We start from the raw sequence: 14,046 nt of genomic DNA on the forward strand, positions 1-14,046 counted from the left end.
AGCTGACCACTAAATTGTCTAATTTACACACCTTTCTTTAGAAAATTACATTGGATGGTTAAGCTTAAGATGCATAATGGATAAAATTTTCAGCATGGTTGGAACATATCTACTTTTTTTTGATCTAATCACTAATGATGGTATAATCAGTAGAGATTTTGCCATTCAAAAGTTATTTTCTGAATTATTGCCATACCCATAATATTTTTAGATTGTGTGAATCATCTTTGTTACTTTTATCCCTACCCTGAAAAATAAATGAAAGAGGAATGAGAGATCAGGTAAAGAATTGTTTCAAAGTATATGTCAAAGATTATAAAGGTTTAAAAAAGATTTAACTCATTCTAATTTTAGGTATGCATATGTGTATGTATATGCATATGTGTATATACACATTTTTAAACAAAAGCTATAAATTCACATTCACTTTAAGGATTGCCATTTACTTAGCTTGGTGGTTTAATTTATTAAAATCATTGCTATAATATAGTTATTAAAAATATTTTCTGTCTTCAACAGTTCTTTTTCTGAGAAGATAGTAAACTGATCAACAATTCATAAAGAGCTCAGTTAGAAGTGTCTCTTAACAGAGTCATAATTTAAGCATACGGAAAGATTTATATGTGTATCCATAAGGAAATATCTCCTAACTGGTTTTTGTTGTTGTTGCTGCTGTTGCTTTTGTTTTGTTTTGTTGTTACCTATTCTGGTTTCGGTAAATCCATCTTTTATCAAAGTATTGAGGTTTTATTGGGTTTTTAAAGTTATATCTCTATAAATGTAAAGATGGAGAAGACAACTTTTAAGGGAAAAGGCATGGACTTCAGATTCTTGAGGTTGTTTTTTGTTTTGCTTTTTTAATACTCTTGTTATCTATGTCATAGAGTATTGAAAGTTAGTAGCAAGTGATTAGGTAAAACATCAGAAATATATAACTACTGCGAAGGCTTCTTAAAAGCAATTGCTATTAAATTGTTTTCTGTCATACTACCAAGGTTCAAAATGTTCTTTTAGAAGGTGTACTTGGTGAGTCTTACTGATTTTGACCACTGCTGTTCATTTATCAGTTTAACCGAGTTATGGCTCTTAATCACATCTTAGTACCCAAAACTTCTAACCTGAAAAGAAAAAAAAGAGAGAAAACTTTGTAACTGGCTTTCTGACAATGGCAGGGAGTGTGTTAAACCAGTGTAAAATTCAATTAAACTGTCTAGCCAGGTTTTTGAAGCTGAAATGCAGACCCTTTCTGTTAAGCTTCTTATTTTCCTGTGACCGACACCAGTGGATGCTGGGTTATGCCAAAACCAACAGGCTGTAAAGTACCTTGTTTCATGCTCCCAGCTGATCAATATTTTTATTTTCCAGGCTTGCCCAGAAATCTGGAGGCAGTATCACCTAACGGTAAGTAGAAACACCGTTTTTATTTTCCCCAAGACCCAGCCTATTTACCCTGCTCTGAACTGCTGACCATAAAATATAGACAAGCATCTTCTACCGGAAGATAATAAACATCTGAAGAGTTTTTGCACTGAGAAAGCAATAATACACTTTTTCTCTTCTCCCCTGCCCACTCCTCTATCCTTTATCTTCCTGCTCTTAAAAGATTTTGATTGTCTTTTATTACTCACATCATTTAACGATTACATCATGGTATTTCTCAGTCTTCCTAGACCACATTCATTAAATTAAAGGGGAGAAGTATGCTAGAAGCAAAAAAATAGTAGTAATCCAACATCTTTAAAATGTTGTATCTACAGTCCACAAGCATACAGTCCACACTATCTTCCATTATCATTTTTCTGGCTTTACTGAAATGTTTACACATATTTTTCAGTGACGCTAGAAAAAACTTAGTACATCTTTCATATAGAACAATTCAACTGTCATATCCTTAAGCTTCTCTTGACATTCAAAGTGTATAAATATCTGCTTAATACCATTTAAGTTATTTAATTCTGTGGTTTCCTCTTAGTGTGATTTTAGGCTAAGTAGGAGCAAAAACAATAGTTTGCTGTGGAATCAATTGGTTAATGCTCAATATTATGAAGTCAGTTTATTTTTATTATTTAGCTTAAATAATTTCAATAATTCACCATAGCCCTACTTGTCATTTCTTTTAATGTATTAAATATGTTGTGCTGAGCAAGAGACAACATTAAAAATTACTCTTGTAATTATACAGCTATGCAGTATATTTTAAAGCAGTTCTTTAAAGTTTAACTTATTAAAAAGTTTTGTTTATAGGAAGACGTAGTAAAAATAGAAAGGGCAGAGTTTCTACAAAACATGTCTTCTTACTGCTCTCCTCTTATGGAGTAAAAATAAACCAATAAGTAGACTCAGTTGTGCCTATCACAAGCCCAAGAAGTACACCAAGTGGTTTGTTTTCACATTGTTATCACTGTTTAATTTGTTTAAAGATTCTCAGTAGAAAGCTGTAATTCCTTAACTATCCTCAATCCCAAATTGGGTTTTGTTAAAAATCTTTAGTGTTATCCCCTACTCCAAAAAAAAATTTAAATAAATACATGCACATGGGAGCGCGCACATACACACACACGTTACACATATATGTTACAGGTGTAACTCATGAATATGTTTGTGTTAGGGTAGCAATTTTTTTTTATCCTAACAGGCTATGGTGAAATTCTTAGCCTAAATTTAATTGGAATCCAATCATGTATTACACTTTTCAAGATCACAGTCACTCTTTGTAACTGTATAGCAAGTTTTTCATCAACATTTTTTTAAGTAATAGCCTAATGGATTTGACATTGCATTAATTTTCCTTTCTCCCCTAAGTTAGAAAATTCCAAACTTGAAGTATAGAAAGTACTATTTTAAAGCCATTCTTTTCATTATTTGCACCTGCATTCTTTTATATAACTGTCACAGAAGGATAGAAATCAATGTTTAGTATAACAGAGATATTTGAAGGTTCATTTAATATTGTAGCTTTTGAAAAACATAAATTGTAAAAAGAATAGTTGGGGGAAAAAAATAAAAACAAAACGAATTTGCCTTTGGGGAAATTACAGTATATTCTATCTATAAGTTTAACAAAATCATTTTGAAAAGTTTGTCTTAATTTGGAATCCTGATTAATTTTTCAAAGTAATATTGAAATAACTATCACAATTCATAATTATCAAGTTTAAATTAATAATTAGTCATTAAGAGTTAGTTTACGGTGCAAGTATAAATGCAAAACAAGTATATTTATAAACATGTACATCTATATCAATCCAGCAAAATAGCCAAATAATTATATATATAGGAAATATCCTAATGTGTGCAATTGAGCAATATTTAATCTTGAATGAAAGCAAGATGCATGATGAGTTTAGTCATCTTCAGCTCTTTTACTAGGCGATGGACTGCCATCTATTGACTCATAGTAGCCCTCACACGTGAATGTGGCGTCAATCAGGGCAATGACCGAGTAATAAAGCCCAGGTTAGAACTGCTATTGTATATTCATTTAAACCAATCTTCTTAAAACTGGGTATTTCTACACTTAATCGTTGATTAATTTCTTTTTCTAACCAAAATATGCCCATTTCTTACCCAAAATAAACTATGCTTTTTGAGGGGAGAAATTGATTTGTATATCTGATTTGGAAATGTGTACAATTAAGAAGTTTTCTATTGCTTTTATCTGACTCTCAATCAGTGAGAATAGAAGGACGTTTACACAACCTAAAGTTTAGCTACTAAATTTAAGATCTATCCAGGAATCACTTTCTTTAAAAAAAAAAAAAGTCTATAGGTTAAACAGAGTTTTATTTCTCAAACACATAAGAAAGATAGTAAGTTGACTGGTGTAAATGGACCTGTGAAATCAAATCAAATCAAAGATTCCTTAAAACACATTTTCCTCATTCTGAAATAAGAGGAAAATTTAAAAAGAGAGGTGTTCACTATTTTCAGCAATTTCATGAGAGATCAAATAAAGTCTCCTTTACAACTTATATGAATAGAATAGCTTTTTAACTAGACTTGACTAGACTTAATTAATAAAAAAATAAGACCATCATTCTAAACGGTACATGCTAATAAAACTCTAAGGCACTACATATATTTTTGTATATGTACATATGTATCCATATTATAACAACTATTTGGCCATGTCATTTTTCTTTATATATTTTAATGGCTATAAAATTATGTCATGTAATTTAATGACTTTAGATTATCAATTTGGAGACCGGCATGGGAAAAAGAAAAATATATGATTTTTATTTAGCAATTAAATAATTTCTCCAAATAGTTTATGTATTTACCTCCTTCAAAAAATGTTTGGAAAGTTTTTTAAATCTTCAGTAATATAGCACTGTTCTTATATCTTAATTTGTTATATTTTCAGATTTTGGTAAAGCCTAACTTTGAATATTCTTTTTCATCTTTCAGATAACTTATTCTAGATAAAAAAATTTCCCTCTTTAACTATTCAAGAAGGAAAGTCCCTTCCCCCATCCCCTGTCATTTCTAGTCTCATTTATATTAAAAATCCTAGGCCAAAATGGCCACCAACAGAGGTTTACAACCAGCAGAATTTTTAACTAGTAGAGGCTATAATTTGACATGCTTTGGACATTTTGTTAATCTTGTTTTTAATCTACTTAAAAAAGTAACCAAGAGTTTGCTATTTGGGGTCCGTATGTATTAAGAACCAAAAAGGACAATACATCTTTTATGTTTAATTTTGCGCTTGGATTTCTTTATGTGCATTGTTAAAATGTGTTACAACCTACTACCTTTTATTTTAACTAAAAGTTTAAACAGGAAGAAAATGTAACCTTTTTGGAAGAATTAAGTTTTAAATGTTTCTTTATGTGTAAGTTTTGGAATGCCTAGAATTCGAAAAGTAAAATACTTGCTCTCAGGGGCATGGAGAGGAGTAGTTTCCTTGTCTTCCTTTCTAGTCTAGGAAAGGCTTGTAACCTGAGTTTACTAGTAATTAATAGTAGTCTTACCTGAACCAGTTGAATGCCAGAGCATATCTTATAGACAATAATTAACAATATCATTCCATCTTGCCACTCAGTTTTCTCTCCTTACCTGGAAACATCAATTTAGAAATGTGTTTTCTGGATTTTCACCGTATGGAAACAAATGTTACTCTCTAAAACATTCTCTGCCATACCATAGAATAGGTAACCCTAAATGTCAAAAGATTTAAATTTAATTTTAGAACTATGTTTTACAGTCCAGAAGGAAAGACTAAGAAAGTGGAATTTGGTTATGAGGCAGTAGCTGTACAAAGGGCTTTATCCTGGAATTATGACGAAAGTTAGGGTGGGTAACAATTTTCTACCTAATACTAAAATGGAATATATTTTACTTAACTTAAAATGAGAAAAACTTAAAAGAGTCTAAAAGAGTTTTAAAAAGTCAGCCTCAAGCCAGAACCTTTTCTTTTCATGGACAAAAATTCTCTGTCTCTCTCTCTTCATTGAATATATGTTGGGAATCCTAAATCTCAGAATCTGAGAGCTCCTCGGCTACATAAGCAGAACTGCGAAACCCACAAGAACCCCATCCACACAGTAGATATCAAGAGATAGGACTTTCTTTTTTCGTGTGTGTGTGTGTGTGTGTGTGTGTGTGTGTATCAAAGGAAATAGAACTGGTTACATACTGCATTTTAAAATGTCAATTACCTTCAAATACAATGAGAACTAGGCCTCACTCTATTTTAGAATTATTTAAATAAACTTTTCTTCATACGTTTTTTTGAGGCCTGGCATACAAATTATCACAAACTAAGACTTTATAAATTCATTTTGGAGGCTCTTATTTTTGGTTGTTCAATTCACTTTGCCAATTTCCTTAAGAACTGGGAATACTCTTGTTTAAATTGTAGGGGTTTTTCCTCTATGTCTTGAATCACTGTGGTTAAGTGTTGCTATTAAGATAGTACATCTCTGTCAAATTTTCAGAGTTTTAGTTTTTATTAAAAATGCCCTTAATACTAGAACACTACTGAGGTGAATATAATCATGCTCTGAGGATTCAGATGGTACATGACTATTTTGTGGTACCTCAGGGCCATTTTTCCATTGTAGTACTTATAAAGTAAATCACACTGCTTTCTGTTTCAAGTTACTTTGGGGTCTGAATAAAAAGAATTTTCTGAATAATCATTGATAACTTATTTTTCTAAAACTCCATCAATGATAACAGAGATAGAAATACATTTGGACAGTGACCAAAATTTTAAAGATTTTTTTCAAATGGAAAATTTATGTGAATGCATTAATATTTATTTAAACATTCACCTTGGTCTTAAAGAATTTAATGTCAACATTTTGCTAATAATTTTTTAGTTCAGTCTTACCATGTTTTGAATTTAGTGTAAAAGATAATTACTACATTTACAGAATAGGTCAACTGATTTTTTTCACTAGCATGTTGGACCACATTTGCTAGAACTTATCATTGGAAGCAATTGGAAAATGCAATTTCAAAGCAAATGAAACCTGGAATTATCAATCTCAATAAATGAGATTCATTTAAAAATAAATACAATTTGCCAAATCATCAAAAAGCAATTTTCTAAAGCTTCTGTAAAAGGAAGGGGAAAAAAGTGAACGTTGTGAATTATAAATGCATATGTTATTTTTCCTCTCACAATGTGTTGCCTCAGATCTCTAGACATTGTGTGTATACAAACTTGTTTTTGAATGGGAGTAGAATAAAATTATTAGATTTGAATATAGTTTATTTCTATTTATTGAAGCACATGGGAGAGCCTTCATATTTTCATTTTGTCCGAGAAATATTGAAGTGTCATCCCTTTCAGAGAGAATGCCCAACTTATTTGATTCTAATATTTTAATGCAAAAATTAGTTTTAAATGGGAAGTCAATAATGGAATATTTTGAGTAGTTGTTTTAATATATTTAAATAATATCAAGTGCTTTATGAAAATAATTCTAATGTAGATTTGCTTTATGAAAATAATTCTAATGTAGATTTAAGTGTTTCAGATAATCAAGCAATGAAAAGTATGTAGCATTCACACAATTTAGAAAAGATTCTTTACAAATGTTTTGGCCTACAAACAGCTGTGTTTTTGTCATTTTCTAAATCTTTAATGTCCTGATCACCCATCATCGTGATTTCTATTTATTTTTTATGTAGTACATGTTGCTAATAATAAACTAATTGAATCTAAAACTCTAACAGCAACTTCCTTTCTTCAATTGACAAAACAATGCCTGTGCTTGTTTATATGCCCCTTAGTGGCTGGCAGCAAAGTCTATTACGTTTAAGACTTACATATTTACTGTATGGACTTCAAGTTTTACTTCTGTTTTAAAAATGTAAAGAAATTCCTATTGTGGTCTTTATTTTCTTACCTGTTAATAAATGTCTCTCCTGAGGATGATAGAAAGATGGAAAATTACATTTGGACTTTTGTTCAAATGTAATTGAACAAAATTTTCTAACTTTTTTTCTTTTCCCTAGTTATGTTCACCTTTACTTACAAAGGAATTATAGTTAGTTACTGTAGGGGCAATTTCTTCTTGATACTTAAATTTTATGGTAATTAAATTCCAATTTCTAAGTATTTATAATTTTAATATATATATATAACATTTTTAAAATATTTTCTTTCTTTTCCTTAAAAAACACATACATTATTCATATAACCCCAAAGAAAACTACGTTGTTTTTTTCCTTGAAGCTCTACACTTTGAAATACTGTCCCTGTTATGACAAAAATGAATGTAAAACAGGTAGCCTGAGAATTTTCAAGATCCGTGAAGTTTAACAGTGCACAGTATATAATAAATTAGAGTTCAAAAATCTGAAATGTTGAATGGTGCCTATTCTTTGTCATGTTAAGTACACGTAAAGAGCATACAACTATTAGGTAGAATAATTTTAGCATATTCAAGTGATTATTTTTCATATGTACTTTGAATGGGTGATTCACGTATTCCTTAAATAAATATATTGCAGGTGATTGAGCTTGTCATGATCTTCTCTGGACATTTCAGTGCAAGAATAGAAGTAAAGTATACTGGACCAGTGATATATGTATTAAGCATTCCTTTTAGTAGTCATGCATGTGAATGACATGGTAGATTACAGTAATTCCTAACAGGTCTTAAGTATTTAGGAATCACTTAGTCATTCACAGTCATGATCAACCATAACCTTTAAAGGTTTTGGTCAATCATTTGACTAATCTGCAGGAAAAGATTCATGAAAGAACCCCTTGAGTTATTGACATGAACAGTCTCTCTGAACTCATGTTACATTTTCTGTTATGGTATAAACTACAGTTGTAAACTTAAGTTGAATTAAGTTTAAGGTTTTAGAAGCAAAATCTCTTAAAAGACTAAAAGTTAATGAATTACTGATAAACTCAGTCAGATTTTAGACTTGAAATTCATCTGCCATTTGATCCCCACATGCCAGAAAGTCATGAGAGTCATATTTTTGTACGTTTGCAAATATTTTCTTCCAGCTATTTTGAGTTCGGCAGTGGTCCTCCAAGACCAACAATTCTGGTTTTTTAGAAATATCAAAACTATTATATGAAGAAAAATGCTTCATGTTTAGAAGACATTTAACCAAAAATATATTTTTAGTATCTTTGGAATTAAAAGAGATTGTCACCTTAATTGGTGTACCACTACACTGGCAGATCACATTTTAAAAACAAGAAATATTCAATGGGAATGTTCAGAAATTCATATTAGCTTTGTAAAAATAATTCACTGTGTGAATCAGTTGGTAATAAAGCTGTCTCGATGTTTTAATTCCGATTTTCAAAAATCATACAAAATTAAATCTATTAGCTAGATTATAAGGTCATCTTTATAATGTGTAATATATCCATGGCTATAAATACCCATTTTACATAAATATTGTTCCTTTACATGTATTTGTGGATTACCCACATTTCTTTTCAGTTAGGGGAACTAAGTTTTGGTTGTTCCTTAACTTTCATTTATATAATAAAATCTCAATTCTCTCTTTCTTGGATCTCTCACATTTCATTTATTTGTCTTTGTACCGCATTTCCTTCTCATTTTACTGAAGTCCTTAGAAAAATGTGCTATAAAATTCGGCTGAAAGGGCAGACTTATTTCTGAGGAAATTACTAAGGAATGTTTTTTATCATAATATAGGGGAAAAAATGCCAGCTTTGGGATCAAACATTGGTTTAAATTCTGGCTCTTTCATTTACTAGATATGCAAACCTAGTTAAAATATTTCCCTTATGAGACCCTCAGTTTCTTCATCTGAAAAATGGGTATAGTGCCTTCTAGAGCTGTTATAAGTATGCAGTGAGATAATAAATGTAAAGTACTTAGCACAATACCTAACACTTAGCCTGTGTTCAACACTCTGTGAGCTCCAATACAGCAAACCCACAAATTCCTCACTCCTGTAGAGACAGCAACTGGACTAATAGCCCAAACTCAGATTATATATTGTGAAGCCTTTTATATGCCTATGATGAGGAGATCCGTAATGCTTTTTTTATAAGGAGGAAAAAAAATTTTTTCCTCCTTATAGTTATTGAAATTAAAATCCCCACAAGCAGTGCCTTTTGTTAAAATTATTTACCTCAGTTTTCATTTTCTAGTTATTTATGCTTGTCTTCTTACTAGAAATGTAGGTAAGTAACTTTTAATTAAATTACAGCAAACAAATTATTTTCTTAATTTGATTTGCCTAAAAATCATTATAAAGACTTTTAAGAGTAGATCACAAACATACTTTCTCTTTTAGTGAAAATGACTAAATAAAATGTGTGCCATATAAAGATATAATGATATCATTTTGAAAAAATATATTGTTAATAAATGTATAATTCTTAGGTGGTAACTTCAGTGTCATCTGAATATAGTCATGTATCATAACCAAATATAATACTTTCTGCTAGTGGTAGAGGGTTTATGTTAATCAGATGAGAAATGAAACAAAATAGCATATCAGTTTTTTGCACTTCAGGTAAAACTGCTTCATGGCCTTCACATGACTGATGCCAGAAACCAGCCTGATTTCACAGCAAAATGTTGAGTTATAAGAGCTTGTTCAGTTGTTTTGCAGTCTCCCACCCGTATTCTCATATAGGTCCAGCAAAAAGGGCAACACAAAATTAAACACTTCCTCAGTGGATGTGATTGGTATTCTTTCAAAGAGCATTCCTATTCCATGTTTGTTCTTTAAGACATGTAGGAGCTAAGATGGAGCATATTGTAAAAGCAAAAAAGCATTACTTCCCCCCTTTAAACAGGTACTTACAGCTGTGGGATTCTCTATCTTTGTGACTGATGGTTAAGAGTATTTCAGTAGAATAAGCACGAGTGGGGTATGGGGAGGGGGAGAAGTATGTGTTGTAAGTCATATGGAGTTATGGCAAAAATGAAAATCTCGGGGCTTATTTGGATCCCGTGTGTATTAGCTAATAAATATAATAAAGCTGTGGCTCTTTTATTCTACAATTTTTCAGTGATAGTTTATGTGCAATTGTATGCAAAATATATAAGCAGATTTGAATATGTTAAGCCCTGCGTGTGGTTGGTAGATGTATATTAATGTGGTTTCTGTGTTTTATAGTCTACCCCAATAAACATTCAGATAAAATATCCATGGATTCACACATGTATGTGTTCTTCTCTTTCCCTTCCCCCACATACTGTCTCCATGCCCTCCTCATCCCTCCACCCTCCATCAAAGCTTGTGGTCGTTTTCCATCCATGTACTAAAAGGTTCTTTGTAAACCAGGCCATTTGTCCATCATTGTTTGGGGTCCAAACAGTGGTAAGATACCCTGTCACCGATCCCTCGTACTATGAATGGCAGCTCCTCTCCGGACAATTGGCGGAGGGGCCAAGAAATATTCCTGAGAGGATTATTTAACCTTTCAATTTAGAGGGCACAAAGCCTGGCTGATTAATGAACTTTCTGATGGGCGCCGATAAGCGGATCTATTTCTTTATTTCCCCTAAAAGTGATTCCTTCTCCTGTCCATATTACTATAATCTTAAACATAAAATGTGGCAAATAGATTAAAAAACAGCACTAAAGAGTTTATCTGGCTGGCAAACTGAAGGAGCTAAATTAAAATTGGTAATGACAGCAGTGGCTCAGCCTCATATATGGTTTTTAAATGCACTGTGTATTTTGAAGAGACTTATTCTCCAGTGTGACTGGTAATGACTGCTTTGGGTGCAGAGTCTGGGGCTGGCTTCTGTTATCCCCCCCCACCCCCCAAAAAATGAGTTGTGTTATCTGGATGGCTGCAGACACATACGCATCCCCCTTTCTCACTGCATGGGCAGACAAGGTCGATAGCATTACAAGGTATTTGTGGCAGTGCTTGTTTCAGTTTTCAGAGCTGCCAGTTTCCAGGCGGATTTGAATTACAAAAGAAGAAGCTGGCATGAAAATTGAAAGGTTTTATCGGCTGGTCTGAAGCCTCATAGCACATTGCTTATTTATGCAGTCCATTTGCACCAGGAAATATAAAAAGGAAATACATTTTTAAAATAAGGCCATAAAGACCCAGATATGTTTAAGATGGCAAATAAAATATAGATACCTATAATATCTTTCCAGGAAACGATTTTCACTTAATGTTGCACATTACTTCAGAAGAGCATTTATGTTGCTGTCATAAATTTGTGCGTTTGTGTCACTATGTAGGTAGTCTCTGGGGATTAAGAAGGAAGCCTTTGCTAACTTACTTTAAAATTAAAATAGACAGAGGGATAGCTCTGCAGTTTGAGAGCTACATTGGATTTATTTAAATAGGGTGGTAAATTAAACTTAAACTAACATTTTTGCATTCCATGTAAAATTAGCTATGGCCCAGTGAATAAATGCCACTACCTTTGGAGAAAATTGGGATACTTTTTAAGCCATGAAGATTTAGAACATTCAGGGGGTGAATTACTGTGATCCTTACTGTCTTGCATATGTTCATTGTTCTCTGCTTACTGAGGTTTTCTTTTTTGTTGTTGGCTTTTTTGGGGGGTAGGGGTAGAATGTCATTTACAAAAAGAAAAATCATAAATTAATAAATTTAATAGCTCCTTTTTATAAAACTTATGCTTCATTCATTTTAGTCTGCAAATATATTGGCTTTCAGATTTTGCCTAACACTTAACATTGTGAATATATAATCTGGTTGGAGTTATACCAACAGTTTACTTCTATTCTTATTACTGTAGCATAGTTTTGACTTGAAAAAGATACAGTCATGTAACCCCTTACACTCTAGGTTACGTAAAATGAAGATATAAGTATACAAACATACAGTACTTCAAGGACGTCAATAACCACACTGGTCATTTGCAACCTTCAGCCCATTGGCTTGTAAAACTTAAGAGTATCCAAAAGAGGGGTAGGGAAGAAATTACATGTACATAGGAAATATCAAATCAATAAAGCAACACCCTTTATTCTGCTGCAATTCAAATGAACACTGTTTTAGAATCTGTTTTCCAATAAAGCAAATTACTCTCTGCTAAACCATGAGAAATGCAATTTTTTGCAATTTTCGTTTTCACCAGTGTCTGGTACCTTTCTCATGTTTTCATGACCTGGACTAATTACTTCATGTAGTTTTTTTTTAACAGAGAAAATATCAAAAGCATACACGTCTGCTGCATGCTAATGTTGTGCTGTACATTTTTTCATGAATTTTCATAAGGATTTTTTCTACATAGCATGTGTGGCTTAATGATGTAATCACCCGATAGACTAGAAAATGCTCCAAAGGAGAGGTTCCGGTCTGTTGTGTACATAATACATGTTTCAAAAATCTGCCTAATTAAGGAATTACCCAATGGATTGGGAGTCTGTTGGGTACATGACATAGTTTTTTAACACATAAAAAATATAGGTATATCATTATATATGGTGTTTTTAATGGCATTTTTAGGATGTAGGGGAAATTAGTAGCAGTGTCCACTGGAATGCAATTGAATTCTTTCTTTTCACTGAGGAAAACTTAAAAATCTTCATAAAGGAAGCTTTGTTTTAAAATAGTTTCAAAGCCTTTAGCTTGAGGAGAGACCTTCTTCCCCGAATTTCTCAAAGGGAAGTAATACTGTGAATATTTGTCAGAACAGTATGCAAATGGAAGGCTTTGTCTAAAATCGTGGGTGGAATAGACCTGGAATTCAGATCCCCAGGTGTGAGGACCCACCCCAGAAAAACACTGAAAATGGAGGACAAGACATTAGCCTTTGTATCTTTGGTCATATGGAATCGTTTTTTGCCTTTTCAGACTCAGCTTTGGTTCAGTTCACTGCGAAACTATTTGCCCAACTTTAAAATTTCTTCCTTTGATTCCTTTAGGCCCCAGCTGTGATTTTCCTTGAATATGTACCAGTTACATTTCTGTTGGCATTTATATTGTGAACAATACCAAAGGAAAGGGAGGGCATCCATTCTTACCCTGGCTACTTTTCATAAAACTAAATAAAATACTTAGAAAACTATATCTGATCTCTAGAGTAGGTAGTAAAAATAATATCTTCAAATAGGGGGAAAAAGTATATTTTAAATTCAAACTTTTGTTTTGCTCAAATGTCAAATTCATGCCATTAGGTCACTTCAACTAGTGGACTTTGACTATGTTGGCAAGCTTTTGGTTTGTTGTAACATTGTCTTGGCAAATCCTATTTGATTACTTGGGTTGAATATTTTAAAATACTTGAATATTGGGAGGAGGCTTGTGCTGTTAGTGAGTTTATTAAAAGAAGAAATTGGAAATATTTTTGAAAGAGTAAGGTAGTTTTCAAACATGAAAAGCATAATTGATTTGAGAGGTGTATATACAAATGTGACATAATTGATTTGAGAGGTGTATATACAAACATTGATATACAAATGTTCAGAAGGACTGGAGCTAAGCTCAGTGCTTTATCAATGTTACATTTGGTCATTAATACACTTACTTCAAGTACTTAATATATTTGCTTTTTAATATATACTCATATAACAAATTAGATTAATAAAAAACATAGTCTAGTCTTTAAGCATATGCATGATTTTAAAAATAAGTCT

At 32.1% G+C, this 14,046-nt stretch overlaps 1 protein-coding gene across 6 annotated transcripts in view; it reads left to right on the top strand.

The window, feature by feature from the left end:
- ZCCHC7 (zinc finger CCHC-type containing 7) overlaps positions 1-14,046 on the top strand; it is a 298,518-nt gene that overhangs the window by 206,865 nt on the left and 77,607 nt on the right. For all 6 annotated transcript variants that reach the window (XR_013829105.1, XM_079926882.1, XM_079926878.1 and 3 more), the window contains exon 6: positions 1,366-1,401. Coding sequence is in view for 5 of the 6 variants with exons in the window: in XM_079926882.1 (XP_079783008.1) it covers positions 1,366-1,401 (36 nt within the window). In the remaining variant the exon portion in view is untranslated. The remainder of the gene's footprint in view (positions 1-1,365; positions 1,402-14,046) is intronic.

Source organism: Stenella coeruleoalba (genome assembly GCF_951394435.1).
Source record: "Stenella coeruleoalba genome assembly, chromosome: 7".
NCBI classification, from domain to species: domain Eukaryota; kingdom Metazoa; phylum Chordata; class Mammalia; order Artiodactyla; family Delphinidae; genus Stenella; species Stenella coeruleoalba.